We start from the raw sequence: 13,870 nt of genomic DNA, 5'->3' as shown, positions 1-13,870 counted from the left end.
ACCAAGAAGTGGGTAGACGTATTATGTGTCTGACAGTAGAAGGGGCGCCTGGGTGGCTCAGGCTGTTGAGCGTCCGACTTCGGCTCAGGTCATGATCTCACGGTCTCTGAGTTCGAGCCTCGCGTCGGGCTCTGTGCTGACAGCTCGGAGCCTGGAGCCTGCTTCGGATTCTGTGCCTCCCTCTCTCCCTGCCCCTCCCCCCCCTCAAAAAATGAATAAACATTAAAACAAATTTTTTTAGTGAACAGTAGAGGTCTGGAAGCCCAACAGAGACCAGGCACGGCTCAGTCAAGGCTGTGACTCTGCTCTTCCGCGGGTCTTTAAGGGCAGCTTCGTCTGTGAGTTGGCTTCACTCTTAGGCTGGTGACAAGCTAGTTGCAACAACTCTGGCCACTCATGCCCAGAAGCGCAAACATCCCCTCATATCTCATTGGCTTCGGTTAGGTCACATGTCCATTCCTGAACCAATCCCTAGGGAATTCAATTCCAGGAAATGCCAGGCACTGAGTGGCTTGGGTTCCTGACCCTTACTGAAAGGTGTATATGATTACCTTCGAACTGTCAGGCCCAGCCCTGGAAACTGGATCTGCTTCTCCCTGAATTCCCTGGACTGAGTGGGAGGGTAACTAGCTGAACAAATCTAGGGCATCACTGGGAAGGAGGAAATGACTGCTGGATACCGTGCCTAGGTCTGCCTCATGGGCCGGTTGGACCCATTCGTTTGTGTAGGTACCTACAAAACACCTATACACCCACAGTGACACACTTTGTGGATCCGTTTGGAAAATGTATTATTGTCCTGGGCGAATTTCACACCTCTCATGGAGGACCTTTTCATCCCAACCTCCAACTCTCCATTCCTTGATTGCTACTCATGTTGAGGTTGACTGCCCGTCTCCAAGGTCAGACGCGGCTTCCTCTCTGACTGCAGCCTCCAGTGCTCCCCACTCCCTCATGGACACTCTTACAATTCCTCTCCTTGACCTCATGGACACTCAGGAGGCCAGTGTTGTCCAGTGGTTAGCAATGTGGATCACACTTTAGTTCTGCAACTTACTTCCTAATTTGGGCTAAATACTGAAAACTCCTCTGTAACATATGGATAGGAACCAACCTCACGGGGCTGTTTAAATAGAGGATTAAGGACAGAGAACACGCTCGATAAATACTAGCTCCGTACAAGACATCTGTCACTAGGGTCTTTCTGTTTCCTTCCCATCAGCCCCTTTCGTTTTTATTTCTTGCCTGTTCCCCCTTAGAGTCTCTGGCGCATCTGTTGCCAATATCGTATCTCTACTCCCTCGCTCCATTATTCTTCCCTCAAACCTTCCTGGCAAATGCTCAGCTTTGGACCAACCTAACTTTCTTCATGCCAATGTCTAAGTTGCTAGAAAAAAAAATCAACATCTGGGCAGATGGTTGCTACAGTAACTTCAGTTCCTGTGGCCTCAGCTGGACCGTTAATGCTCCCTGGCAATCCTCGTGCTCTTCCCTGGTCAACGGTTTTTCCTGTTCTCCAAAGAAACGATTTCAAGCCTTCATCACTTTCCTCCAACCTCCTTTCCTTCCCTCACCAAACCCTCCATTCCTTGAGGATAATTTGACCTCCTAATTCTCAGAAAAGAACAAAATCAAACTGGAACATTCCAAACCACCACCATCCCCCATCCTGCTCCCCACCCCCGCCAAATCCACAGATATATCCGCATCCCTGCCCAGCCTTCCCTACTGCTGCAGTGGAGAAAGGCCCTTCCACTTGTATGTTGGTTTCCAGTCCCTCCTGTCATCTCGGACACCTTGATGTTTTAACTACCTCCATCTCTCCTTTGTCTTTGAGCCCTCCTTCTGTAGTGTGTCTTTTATATCTGCATTCAAGCAAGCCTGTTATCTAACAATACACTGTCCGTTAAGCCCCCGTCCTGTTGTCCTGTCCTGTTCCAATCCATTCACCTTGACTCTTTGCCCCCACCGTCTAATTTGCTAAAAGAGTTACATGCGCTCCTGATCCCCACTTCCTTATCTTCTCATTTTTCACCCCATCACACCCTGATCTCTGCTCCCACCACTCTCCTGAGAGTCCTTGTTGCTAAATCCAATGGATTCTTTGTTTTGGATGTTTGTTCCTCCCTTACTTGCCCTCTTAAAAGGATTTAATGCTGCTGACTGCTCCCTCCTTAAGGCATGTTCTCCTCTTGGCTCCTGTAACATCATAACTCAAAATTCCATGACCACTCCTTCTTAGTCTCCATTGCCCAGCTCTGAAATACAGCTGTTCTGTCAAAGACCTCATTTTGACTCTTCATACTCTCTTAGGACATTCTCATCCACACCAATGGCTTTAGTCACCATCTTACTTATTATTTAGAGGCTTCCAAATTTGTACCTCCAGATAAGTCTTGCCTATAAAGTTCGGAATTGTTTATACAAGCTGCCTACTGTTCATCTCCACTAAGATGCCTCTCAGACACCTTAAAATCAGCACTCCCAAACTAAACTCAAGCTCTTTTTCCAAACCTGCCATTCCTCCTTGTCACAGTGAGTAACAGCACCGTCTGCCCTGCTGTCCAAGGCAGAGCACCTTAAACATCATCTTTGATGCCTCCCTCTCTGGCAGGCTTTACATCCAGACCATTACCAAGTCCTGTAATTCCGGTGAGGTGGAAAGAGCGTGGGTTTTAGCTGAAATTCTAATTGTGGTTTGGACAAATTACTTAACCTTTCTTAGCCTCAAGTTCCTCCCCTGTAAAAAGGAAATTGTAATACCTAATTCAGATGGTTGTGGTCAGGGTAAAGGAGAGCCTTTCCTTGGTAGGTATTCAATAAATACGAGTTCTACATTCAATAAGTATGAGCACTCTTCTGTCCCATACCTCTCTCCCCCGCCTCATCACCACCTCTACTTAGTCACCTGTTAAATTTGTATTCACAGTTTATTCACCTCAAGAATCCCCCAGAATGAAATTTCCCATAACTCCTTTATGACTAAAGACTACAGCTTATCTCATCACATTTATCGTAAAGAATCTGGAAAAGGCAAGGAAAGGAAAGGAGCACTGTTGCCATTGTTCCTTCCAGTCTTTCTTCTATGTGGTCTTTGTTCTGTTTTTACATAGTTTTCTTGATACATAATCAAGTACACATCCTGATTTTTTCCAGATATTTTCCTAGATTAATAAAAATTCTTCATGGCTGCTCTTCTGCATGTGACTGTATAGTAGAGTTTACCTAACCACTTTGCTTTTGCTTATCTTTTAGAGTCTTTCCAATAAATGATACTGAAGTGAACGGTTTTACAAAAAAAACTTTTCCTCCTATATTGTAATTTTTCTAAACCATACATTCATCAATCACTGAGTCAAAGGATTTGAAAATTTCTAAGTGGTGCGGTCTTTGCAATGGACCAAATGAATATAGGCCTGGCCTCAGCTACAAAGAGGGAAGTAAAGAGAAAATGGTATAGTTAATAGATTTTTTTTTTTTAATCTTCTGTTTTACTGAAAGAGGGCTGGGAAGATCCAAGCAGTGCTCTGTAGGGAAAACATGCCTTTGACTTGAAGTTCCTGGCTTCATGTTGGTGAAGAAGGGCTTGTTTCTGTTTTTGTATTTTCATCTGGGTCAGTAAGAGGACGAGCCATTCCTCCAAGCTTGTTTCCCTCTAAGGAAGAGAAAAATCGTCCAGCATCTAATGATGCAGATCTGTGTTAACAGCCTTGCAGTTAAAAAAAAAAAAAAAAAAAATTTATAATAATGTACCCTCCTAATGTGCAGTTAATTTTAGTTAAAATTTCCCTGGCGCTTTAAAAACCCAGTGAATTTGTAAATCTAGTAATTGGCTCTAGGTCTAGAAATGTTAAAGCTGCCATATCCAACTCCACTCTAGCAGGACACGCACAACCTCCCTGAGTTCTTGCTTCCCAGCAACCCAGATGGAGCTCTGCACTCACCTGAGCACTCCCCTCCAGAATCCAGAAAGAAACCAAGACCTCATTACCAGATTCTCGTTCCTGGTCGTCCCTAATCAGAGAAAGCTACTGAGTGCCTCAAAGTTAATATGTCCAAAATCAAACTTGTGGCTTTCTAGCCACCCCCAGATTCAGCAATGGAACAGTCGCCTGAGTGATTGTTCAAGTCAAAAACTTGAACTGTCCTTGATTTCTTCTTTTCCATCCTCACCACTCCCCAACATGGAACCCTGCATGTCCTGTCACCTCTACTTCTCAGAATTTACTTCTTTTTTTGAAGTTTATTTATTTTTGAGACAGAGAGAGAGCTAGGAGAGGCAGAGAGAGAGGGAGAGAGAGAATCCCAAGCAGGCTCTGTGCTGTCAGCACAGAGCCCAACGCGGGGCTCCATCTCACAAACTGTAAGATCATGACCTGAGCTGAGATCAAGAGTTGGATGCTTAACCAACTGAGCCACCCAAGTACCCCTCAACATTTACTTCTAAGGTAGATTCTTAAATTGTCCATTTTTCTCTCCCTCTTGGGCCCCCTCCCCAACCCTTTAGCCCCAGCCCCCATCACTGCTCACCCACACTGCTGGGTGGCCTCCTGCTCTACCCTACAGCCTGCTGTCTACACAGTAGCCAGAGAGATCTTTAAAACCTATGGGGCGCCTGGGTGGCTCCGTCGGTTAAGTGTCCGACTTCGGCTCAGGTCATGATCTCACGGTCCGTGAGTTCGAGCCCCGCGTCGGGCTCTGTGCTGACCGCTCAGAGCCTGGAGCCTATTTCAGACTCTGTGTCTCCCTCTCTCTGTGCCCCTCCCTTGTTCATGCTCTGTCTCTCTCTGTCTCAAAAATAAATAAACGTTAAAAAAAAATTAAAAAAATAATAATAAAACCTAATTTTGATCATGTCATCTACCCATTCCTCACCAAAGGCTTTTCTTTTGCTATTCGGGTAATTCTAAGGGGGCCAGCGAGGTTCCGCAAGTTCTGCCCTGGCCTCCCTCTGCAGCATCACTGATCACCATGTCCCCTGTACCTACTGGGTTCTGGCTTACCAGCTACCCTTCAGTGCCCGGACTCCTGCATCAGGGCCTCTGTACATGCTGTGCTCTCTGCCAGCGAGAATCTCCTTTTCTCCCCATCCTCCACCCCCATAATTTAGTTAACCCCCTCCTCCTTCCCTCCTTCCCAGTCAGGTTATTTACTTCTGTCGAAATGCGGGGGGAGTCTTTTTCCTGCTTCAGAGAACCTGTATTAATTGGAAGCTTGATATTCATTCATTCACTCATTCGTATGAATTGATTATCTGCTGCCTCTACCATGAAGGAGGCCCCTCTCTGCCTCTCTTCACTGCTCTTTCCCCATCAGCTAGCTCAGTGTCTGGCACAAAGTAAGTGCTTAGTAAATAATCGGTTACCTGCTAAATGAATAAGCAGAGTCCAGTAGCAGTCCTCACTGATGACAGTGGCCCGTAAGGCATGGCTCTTCCCAGAGGTGGCAGGCCCGGGTTCTCCACAACATGTCAGCTGGAGGGAATGTGATTTTGCTTTTTTTTTTTTCATTTCAGCCGTCCGAATGAATAAAACATGCAGCCTAGACTTAATTATTTTTCTCTTCTCTCTCTCTCCAGCTAAAACTTGCTTTCACTCTGGATCACGAGACTGGATTGCCTCAAGGATGTCACATCTACGAGTACCGTGACAGCAACAAGTAAGCCACCCGGTGGGAAGGAGGGTCACCTCACCATGTCCTGGAGAGGCAGCGCCTAGGGGCTGCCTTACACTGGACCTCTCAGACAAAGGGATTGTCGGGAAGAGAACCACACTTTGGGGACTCTGTTAGCAAATAGCTGGCACAAAAGTATTTCTCCTGTAAAATCTATCTGGCTCCTAAAGACGGGACTGGAAGTACTCGTATGGGATGTATTAGACATATATGCAGAAGCAGACCTTCCTTCCCAGGCTCCAGCTTTCCTCTGGACCCACCCCCACTCCGTCTCCAACAATGTCCTTGCTAACTTGATTCACGGTGTGACTTCAGCTCTTGCTGTCGTTCCGTCTGACTACACGTATGTGGACAGGTTTTGCTGTGTTAGCCTACCTTGCGAGTTTTGTAATTGGGGGGTTTCTGGGTACTTACGGAGATCTCAGTCGGTGATCTTATGATTAGCAAGGTGGCGCCTGGCATACTTGTATAGCACCTCTCCACTTCCCCACAGACTGCCTCTCTAACCACGTAGTTTTGCCTGTGAGGCCGTGAAAGTGGTGGCGAGTGCCCGATGATGACAATGACAGTGATGATGATGGACAACGACGGCAGCTACTAGTGAGCACCTACCTACTGTGTGTCAGGCACACTACTGGGGACATGACATTATCCCACTTAATCCTCATAGCAACCCGAAGAGTTGTTTGTTCATTGTTATCATTGTCATGTTTGCCGAAGCTAAAGTCTAGGGAATGTAACTTGCCCAAGGGCACTTGCCACAGCTGTGTGAGGAAGAGTCCGCACGATCACATTTACTCTAGGAAGAGAACAGACGAACAACAGTTGTTGTCCCAAGTTGCTGCTTTTGGGAACCCCAGTCAATGACAACGGTTTCAACGTGGACTCGAGGACTAATTGTTTAACTATCTGGGCGTTTAATTTTACCCAGTGGAAGGAATTGAATGGGCACATGCCAGTGGAACTATACGTTCCAGAAGAGAAACTTGGGTCTTCCTGAAGAACTCTTGCTCTGTTATGGGTGGAAGATGGGTCAACCGGGTGCCTTCATGACCAAATCTCCATTCGTATTACCCTCAGGGCGTTATTCTTGTTTGTAATTTATCTTTAGAGGATGCCACAGTAAGTGTTGCATACCCTCCATTCCTACCAAATTAGTCTTTTAGGAAAGACTGGCCAAGCGCCCTCTGACCCCACCACCGTCTGTCCTCTTGGATGGCGCTGTTTCTGGAGTTCCAGAGTTTCTAGGCCATTTTGTCAGAGATACCGTCACAGCTTCTCATAATGCTTAATTCATCAGAGCAGCAGGGCTGGGCTTCTCAGGTCCAGGGACTGGTGGGGACAACTGAATGAGTTCCTTGGTGGCAAGTGCGAGCGTCTCCAGGGAGTAAGAGAAACATCAGCCATAAGCTGCCGTCCGTGCCAGCCTGCGCTCCCCGGGCCGGTGCTTTGCCTGGTGGCAGCGAACGGCAGCCTCATCCGTGCACACAGACCGTGGCGGCAGAAACCCATCTTTCAGCCCGGAAGGTTTACAGACTCCAATTCTGACCTGCTCCCTCCTCTTTGGGAAAAAGGTTGGCAGCGTTTTTGTCCAGTGGGAGGATGACACCGGCCTTCCTTCCTTTAGGTTCATGTCTTAGCAGTTCAGAGGTGCAACGGCAGCCACAGCTTAGGTAGTCTTTGGAGCCGAGAGGAAAAGATAGCCTAGTTCTGTTCCTTGGCCTAATCCCCAACGCCTAGCATGTTTTCAGAGTAAGCAACGTAAGAGGAGAATTTAGGGGGTGTAAATATTGGTAAGCTTTGGCCCCCAGAGATGTGTAACTGAAAGCATTTATGTAGGAAAGCAGATAGGAGCCACGATCCGGGAAACTATGGCCATCAAATGCCTCAGCGACTCCTCTCTGTGGTTCTCTCTGGCTCATGTTGGAGGCAGTCTGAAGGTTCATTCTCAATTTGTGGACAAATTTCTTAAGGTCTGAGCCTCCGGTTTCTTCATCTGTTAAGAACAATGGGACTAATGATACCTTCTGCCGTAACTGGGGGAATGATCGTCATGGGGATTGGACTGACATGGTAAAGACATCATCACAGCCTATCGTATAAAGTGCCCACAGAAGTGTTGATTGCCTCTCCTTCCCAAACAGAATGTATCTCATGACTTCCATTCTGTTCTATTTTCCCAGTGCTGGCAGGGCTGCGTCCGCGAGCTGTCGCTGCAGCTAACAGAGTACTGAGAAGGGAAGGGGCTGGCGCACATGTCTTTGACGGCCCTCAGCTCTGTGCGATGCACTCTGTCTAAAGGCAGACTCCTCTCCCCATGTGTGAATTGTGAAGTGAAGCATGGAGAATCCCGTGAACTTGACTGTGACTTTCTCCTCTCCCCTAGGCGCTGCCCTGTATTTCTCTGTTCACTTTTAGGGTCATTTCCCCTGGAGTGCCTCAATCCCAGTATTTGTATAACAGTGGTGTTCAGGAAATGAGGATATTTTGCCCCAGGCCCTAAGGGGCCCATGTTGTCTCAGCCAATAACATGAATTCAAGAGCAGCAGAGAGATGAGGTTCTGTATGTGAAAGAATTAGCTTGGCATCTGACTATTTGTTTGGTACAATTAGTTATTGAAATGACTACTTTTATCTGGGTATGTCCCACAGTATAATTCGTAGTCATTTTAGTATTTATCTCTGCCACATTCAATCTGTCAATAAAGAAGGTGTTGTGAGTGAGTATGGAGGCTGTTGGATGGCTCTCCCCAGTGGTCTTGCCTTTCAAATGGAGCGGCCCTGGGGCACTAGGGCGGCTCAGTTGGTTAAGCATCTGACTCTTGATTCTGGCTCAGGTCATGATCTCACAGTTCAGGTCGTGAGATGGAGCCCCACGTTGGGCTCCACACTGACAGTGCAGAGCCTACTTGGGATTCTCTCTCCCTCTCTCTCCCTCTCTCTGCCCTCCCCCGCTCACGTGCACTCATGTTCTCTCTCTCAAAATAAATACATAAACAAAAAAAAATTTTTTTTAATGGAGCGGCCCTGAAAATAGGCACTCTGCTTTTATTTCCCCTGGACACTCTTACCCTTACCCTGGACGCTTTCCCTGGATGCTTCCTTCCCTGGAACATCCTGGTAGTCCTGATTTGGGGCTTGATGTCATCCCGTTCTCCATCTGCATAAAGGGACTCATACTTGCCACTGAGTTCCAAGGACAGGCCCTGGGACTTGTCCATATGTGGCCGGACTTGGACCCTGCCTCTTCTTGAGCTGGAGGGCACGGTTCACATAAACATTCTTAAAGCTTTGAGGTCATTAGAGGAAAGAAGCTGTCCTATTGTGCCTGGGGTTAGAGGAGTAAAGCTTTTCACTCAGATCATGTCGTCAGCCTCCCAAAAGCTGTTCAAAGCTGCACCTAAGAGATGTGAGGTCTCTCCGCAACCCGACCCCAACAGGTACTACCAGTCAGCACCATAGACCTGGGGACCACCTTCTTTTTTCCTGTTGCAGAAAGCTTCACCGCCTTTAACATGCAATCCAGTGAATCCGGGACTGATCAAGAGTTGTGTTTCTCACACTGGGGTTTGGAGATCTCTTCACAGAGCGGAACAGACCCAAAAAAGCAAATAAGTGCTTCATGAGATCTATTATGTATTCCCTTGGCCCCTGCTCCACACCACGTGCTGTGCTAGGTAGCAGGCACAAACGGTGACAACGGTGACTTGGACCTACTCCACAGCCTCGAGGGGTTTGTGTCAACCCCAGACCACATGGCAGCCCCACCAGGGTGATGCGGATGCCTCTTCGTGGGGCGGAGGCGGGGGAGCCAAGTGCTGTGGGACTTTGGAGCACCACACGGGTGCCTGTCTCCTCTGCAGCTGAGAGAGCTTCACGTGGCCTTTTGTTCTGGTGGCTTTTGAGACTTTATTTTTGTCTTTGGGCTTCCGCAGTTTTACTGCATTCAGTCTGAGTAGATCCGTCTTTATCACGTTGCTGGGGATTCAGTGTCGTTCTTCCCATTCCAGAAACTCTTCTCTGCTATCTCTTTGATTCTCTCCGATCTCTCCTTCTAGAACTCCTGTTAGAAACCTGCCATGTTATTCTGTCTTTCCTCTCCTTTTCCCATCTCCTTTTCTGCCAGTGCTGTATTCTGGCACTTCCTCGAAAACATCTGTTTTCGAGTTTACAAATCTCCTTGTAGCTATTCATAATCAGCTGTTTACTACACCTTCCAAATTTGAGGGTTTCGTTTTTATTTTTAATTTTTAGGAGTTCTCTTCAGAGCTTTTTAAAATCAGCCTGTTATTTTTTATTTTTTGTTTTTTAGCATCCTAGTTTTTATTATGGTTTCTGTTCCTTTCGTGTCTTCATTTATTCTGTTTATCCATATAGCCTCTTTCAAGTGTTCGATTATTTCTAGTCTTAAGGGTACCAATTCTCCCACATGTTGTGTCTGAAGCCTCGCCTTCATGGTGGCTCGCGGTGGTGGTTCAGTCTTTATCAGGAGACCATCTGAAGTAGGGATCGTTTTCACCGTGGGAGCCGATGGGTTGCGGATGTGTGTTTTCATCGCCTTGGCATTAGTTCTTCCGGGACCCCAAGTTCCAGAGGCTCAGCCAGTTTGGTGTGAACCTCTTGGCTCAAGATTCCCAGAACCTGGGTGGTGTATATTCAGCCTCCTTACCCACACGCAGTGCGGGCTTGGGGTCTCCTTTCTGCAGAGAAACCTCCGCTCCACACCACACACAGACCTCCTCTGGGCTGTGAGAAGGGTCTCCCTGGGCCCTGTTTGATGGCCAGTGGCCCTTCCTAGACCCCTGGCGTTCCGTGAGGCTCCCAGTTCCAGGTCCCCAGCCTGGCCTTCTACCTTCCGTGGGCATTAAAATCCCAGCTCCTGTAACTATATCAGAGTTTGATGATCCCAGCCTCAGTTGCCATGATGAAGATTCTGCCTTTGACTTCATTCGCTCTGTAGTTCAGGTACCTGGGAATTTTCCCGTTAGTCTCTCATGCTCAGTTTTGTATTTAAATTATTCTTGTCGTCTACTTCATCTGTCTTTTCTCTGTGTTTGTGTTGGGAACAAGGCCCACATCAGTTCGGTCTACCGTCTTGTCAGAAGCAGAAGTCTGGATGAACTTTTGAAAGTGTGAATCTGAATACTCACTCATTCAGCAAGCATACTGAGAGTTGCTGCTAGGTACCAGTGTAGTCTTGGGCCCTGTGAACACTCACATGACCCCCAGAGGCTGATGGGCTAATGGAAGGGGCTGGGCCTCCATCACCAGCAAGACAGCTCTGCCATCAGGCCCTGGCCTGCTCCAGTATCCCACCCCCACCAGACCACCTTGGGCCTCTCATGTGCGATATGTCTCTGTGCGACTGCGCCGTTCCCTGTTTCTAGAACCCCACTCTTTCCCACAGCCCTTTTCCCACCCATCTGCCTCTCCTTCCACTCTCAGCCAAGTATCACTTCTTCCGGGAAGCCATTCCAGCCCTAACAGCCGTCACTGAAGCTGAGGCCAATGTCCCTTCTCCGTGGTCCCGTGCCTCACTTGTCTGGTTCCACTTCGGCGTTCCGCACAGTACGGTGTAGCTCAGGCATTGGTTCTGAATGCTTCCACCAGGCTGGGCCCTTGTAAGGTCGGGGCCTTGTTTTGTTCATTTCAGTGCCCCCATCGCCTAGCCCAGGACCTGGCAACCAATACTGGACGAAGGGAGTGGGTGGGGGGACCTAACTTAATCTTTTAGAGAAGGAACCTGGCTACAAGGGAGTCAAATCTCTTTCCAGCCTTTGTCTTTTTATTTGTTGTACAATTATGATAAGGATAAATTACTCACGACATCAGGGAAAACTATCTTACTGGATAGTTTATAAATTCTGAAGAACTAACATGTAGAACAAAGAAGCTGCAAAAATTTTATTTAACTCTGTAAATATGTTATTTACATCAACTGCTTCCCGTTTTTCGCTTGGATAGTGAGGCCTAGTGATAATTACGAAGAGCATTAACCATGCCAGGCCCTCTCAAGTTTCTGATCCATGCAGCGTAACGGTGATAGGAGCTACCACCTCCTAAATGCCCACAGATCACCAACATGGGGCTCTGGGCTTACCTGGGTCATTTTCAATTTCAAAACCATTCAAGACAGATCTTATTTTCATAATTTTACAGATTTAAAAAAAGAGAGAGAGAGAGCAGTTACCTTGCTCAAGGTCACACTGTGGTCAAGAGCAGAGCCTGGATTTTACCCCAGCGCTAAGCCGAGTCCAAAGCCCATGCTGTGCCTTTGCACCACCTGCCTTTCTCTCCACAACATAAATCTTGGGGGGTTCTGGTTCCAGCCTCTCCTTGGCAGGCCTGCCCCAGAAGCTCTCGGTCTGGGAAATTCTGGGCTTTCCCATCCCTGCGGACCCCTGGGGGGAGTGGACAGCCTGGTCTGATAGAAGGAACTCCTGACTCGTCACCATAAATTTGAGTTTTGCCAGTCATCCTCCAGGGCAGGTCATTGTCCCCTCTGGGACGCGGCCTCTCCGTTGAGAACGTGAAGATGACAACACGTCTCCGGGTTGGGGGAGAGTGGAATGAGGTGACGCGTGAGGTGGCCATTGGCGCAGTGCTCACCTGTACCCTCCCCGTGGCTCACCCTGGTCCGGAGACTCCCTTGACGCCCACAGCCAGTGGGACAGCTTAGTTCGCTGAACTAACGAAACTAAATCTTCTGTTTGTTCTGACTAGCCAGATGACTCATTTTGGCACCTTGAAACCCATATCAGGTAGCCAACACCTGGAGGTGTCTGAGAAAGCTTCCCTGTGGGAAGCTTGATTTTCCTCAACTGATGTGCCTTCCCACCTTCATAAACCCACACCGAAGGACAGCGGCACTGCAGCCTTCCAAAAGAGAGGGCAGCACTGGTCCTCGCGTCCTCTGCTCCCTGCAGCCCCTGGGCACTTCATCACTCAGGCCACTGGCCTTTCTGGCAACAGCCAGGGCCGAGGCAGGGCCCTGGGAGCCTGCCAGCCCACCTGGATGCTTTTCCCCCAGCCCCTGGGCACATAGTACTTTCTGGACCTGAGGACCCCCTGACGCGATGGGCTGCCCCAGGGGACTGGCCGGCTCAGCATTCTTGGTCTCAAGACACTCTGCACGGTCAGAGCGGACCCAGCGGGCTGAGCTTAGCATCACACTGGGATTCTCTCCCTGCTCTCTTGTTTTCATCACGGAGGACATGCCAGGTCAGCTCAGGTCCACTGACAAGTAGCCTCCCGGACAGGATCAAGTGTGAGAAAGGTACAGGGGGATGAAGGGAGGAAACACGAGCAGGCACAGCCTGCCCCTGTGAAGGAGGCGGAGAGGAAAGGAGGGCCGGCGGGCAAGGCTCAGCCAGGCCAGTGGAGCCGCCTCGAACCGGTGTTGCATATTGGCGGAACCTCCCATCCTGTGGGAGCCGTCCTGCGTGGAGATCCCTGCCGCGCTCCTCGTGGCGGCCCCAGCCCACCCTTTGCACCGCACAGATCCGCCTCTGCCCTCCACCGTGGGGAGCAACTCCCCTGCGGCTCCTGCCTCTTCCCAAGGAGGAGATTCCACGGGAGAAACTACTGGAACAAGCTGCCTCCATTACTGGAGTGGGACTTGGGGCCCCCGCTGCTCCTCCCCTCCCTCTCCCCCCAGTGTCCCTCCCAAATTCTTCTCACCCTCAGCCAGCGCCTCAGCAGGTCTTGGCAGCTTAGCTGGTGGTTTGACCCAAACCTGCATCGTGAGGTCTCTGAGCCCTTGGCTGTCATATCCTTCTCAAGCCAGCGTTGGCACATATGTCTGTACGTCTGTTCACAGTGGAGCAAGGGAGCACCAGGAAGGTCCCCAAGTTCCACATTCCTCCCTGCCTGCGCCTCCTCTGATCTGAGTTGATTATCCCTCCCTTCTCCCCCCCCCCCGCCCCCCCCCGCCCCCCCCCCCCCCGAGATGACTGCTCCTCTCATCTGCTGGCCCCTGCACACTTGGAGTCTAAAGAACCCTGGCAGGAGCTGGCCCTGGGGGTTCAGAGGGGCCCAGGCCTCGTTACCCCTGACCTCCAGTTCCTCAGGCACCGTCATCCCGACGAGTGTTAATGAGCCCAGCTCTGTGGCTGCCTCCCACCCCCCACCCCCCACCCCGTTGTCCTCTCTGGTCTACAGAGGAAGGCTGCCAGCAGACTCCTTAGTGATCTGGTGT

General features: G+C 49.3%; 1 protein-coding gene across 6 annotated transcripts in view; it reads left to right on the top strand.

The window, feature by feature from the left end:
• The window catches only part of DIS3L2 (DIS3 like 3'-5' exoribonuclease 2), a 346,483-nt gene that overhangs the window by 298,905 nt on the left and 33,708 nt on the right, over window positions 1-13,870 (top strand). For all 6 annotated transcript variants that reach the window (XM_058701221.1, XM_058701232.1, XM_058701212.1 and 3 more), the window contains one exon: window positions 5,579-5,658. In XM_058701221.1, the coding sequence (XP_058557204.1) occupies window positions 5,579-5,658 (80 nt within the window). The remainder of the gene's footprint in view (window positions 1-5,578; window positions 5,659-13,870) is intronic.

The sequence above is a fragment of the Neofelis nebulosa genome, chromosome 2 (genome assembly GCF_028018385.1).
Source record: "Neofelis nebulosa isolate mNeoNeb1 chromosome 2, mNeoNeb1.pri, whole genome shotgun sequence".
Classification (NCBI taxonomy): domain Eukaryota; kingdom Metazoa; phylum Chordata; class Mammalia; order Carnivora; family Felidae; genus Neofelis; species Neofelis nebulosa.
The sequence above is the reverse complement of the archived record's forward strand: the minus strand, read 5'-3'. Positions and strand labels throughout refer to the sequence as shown.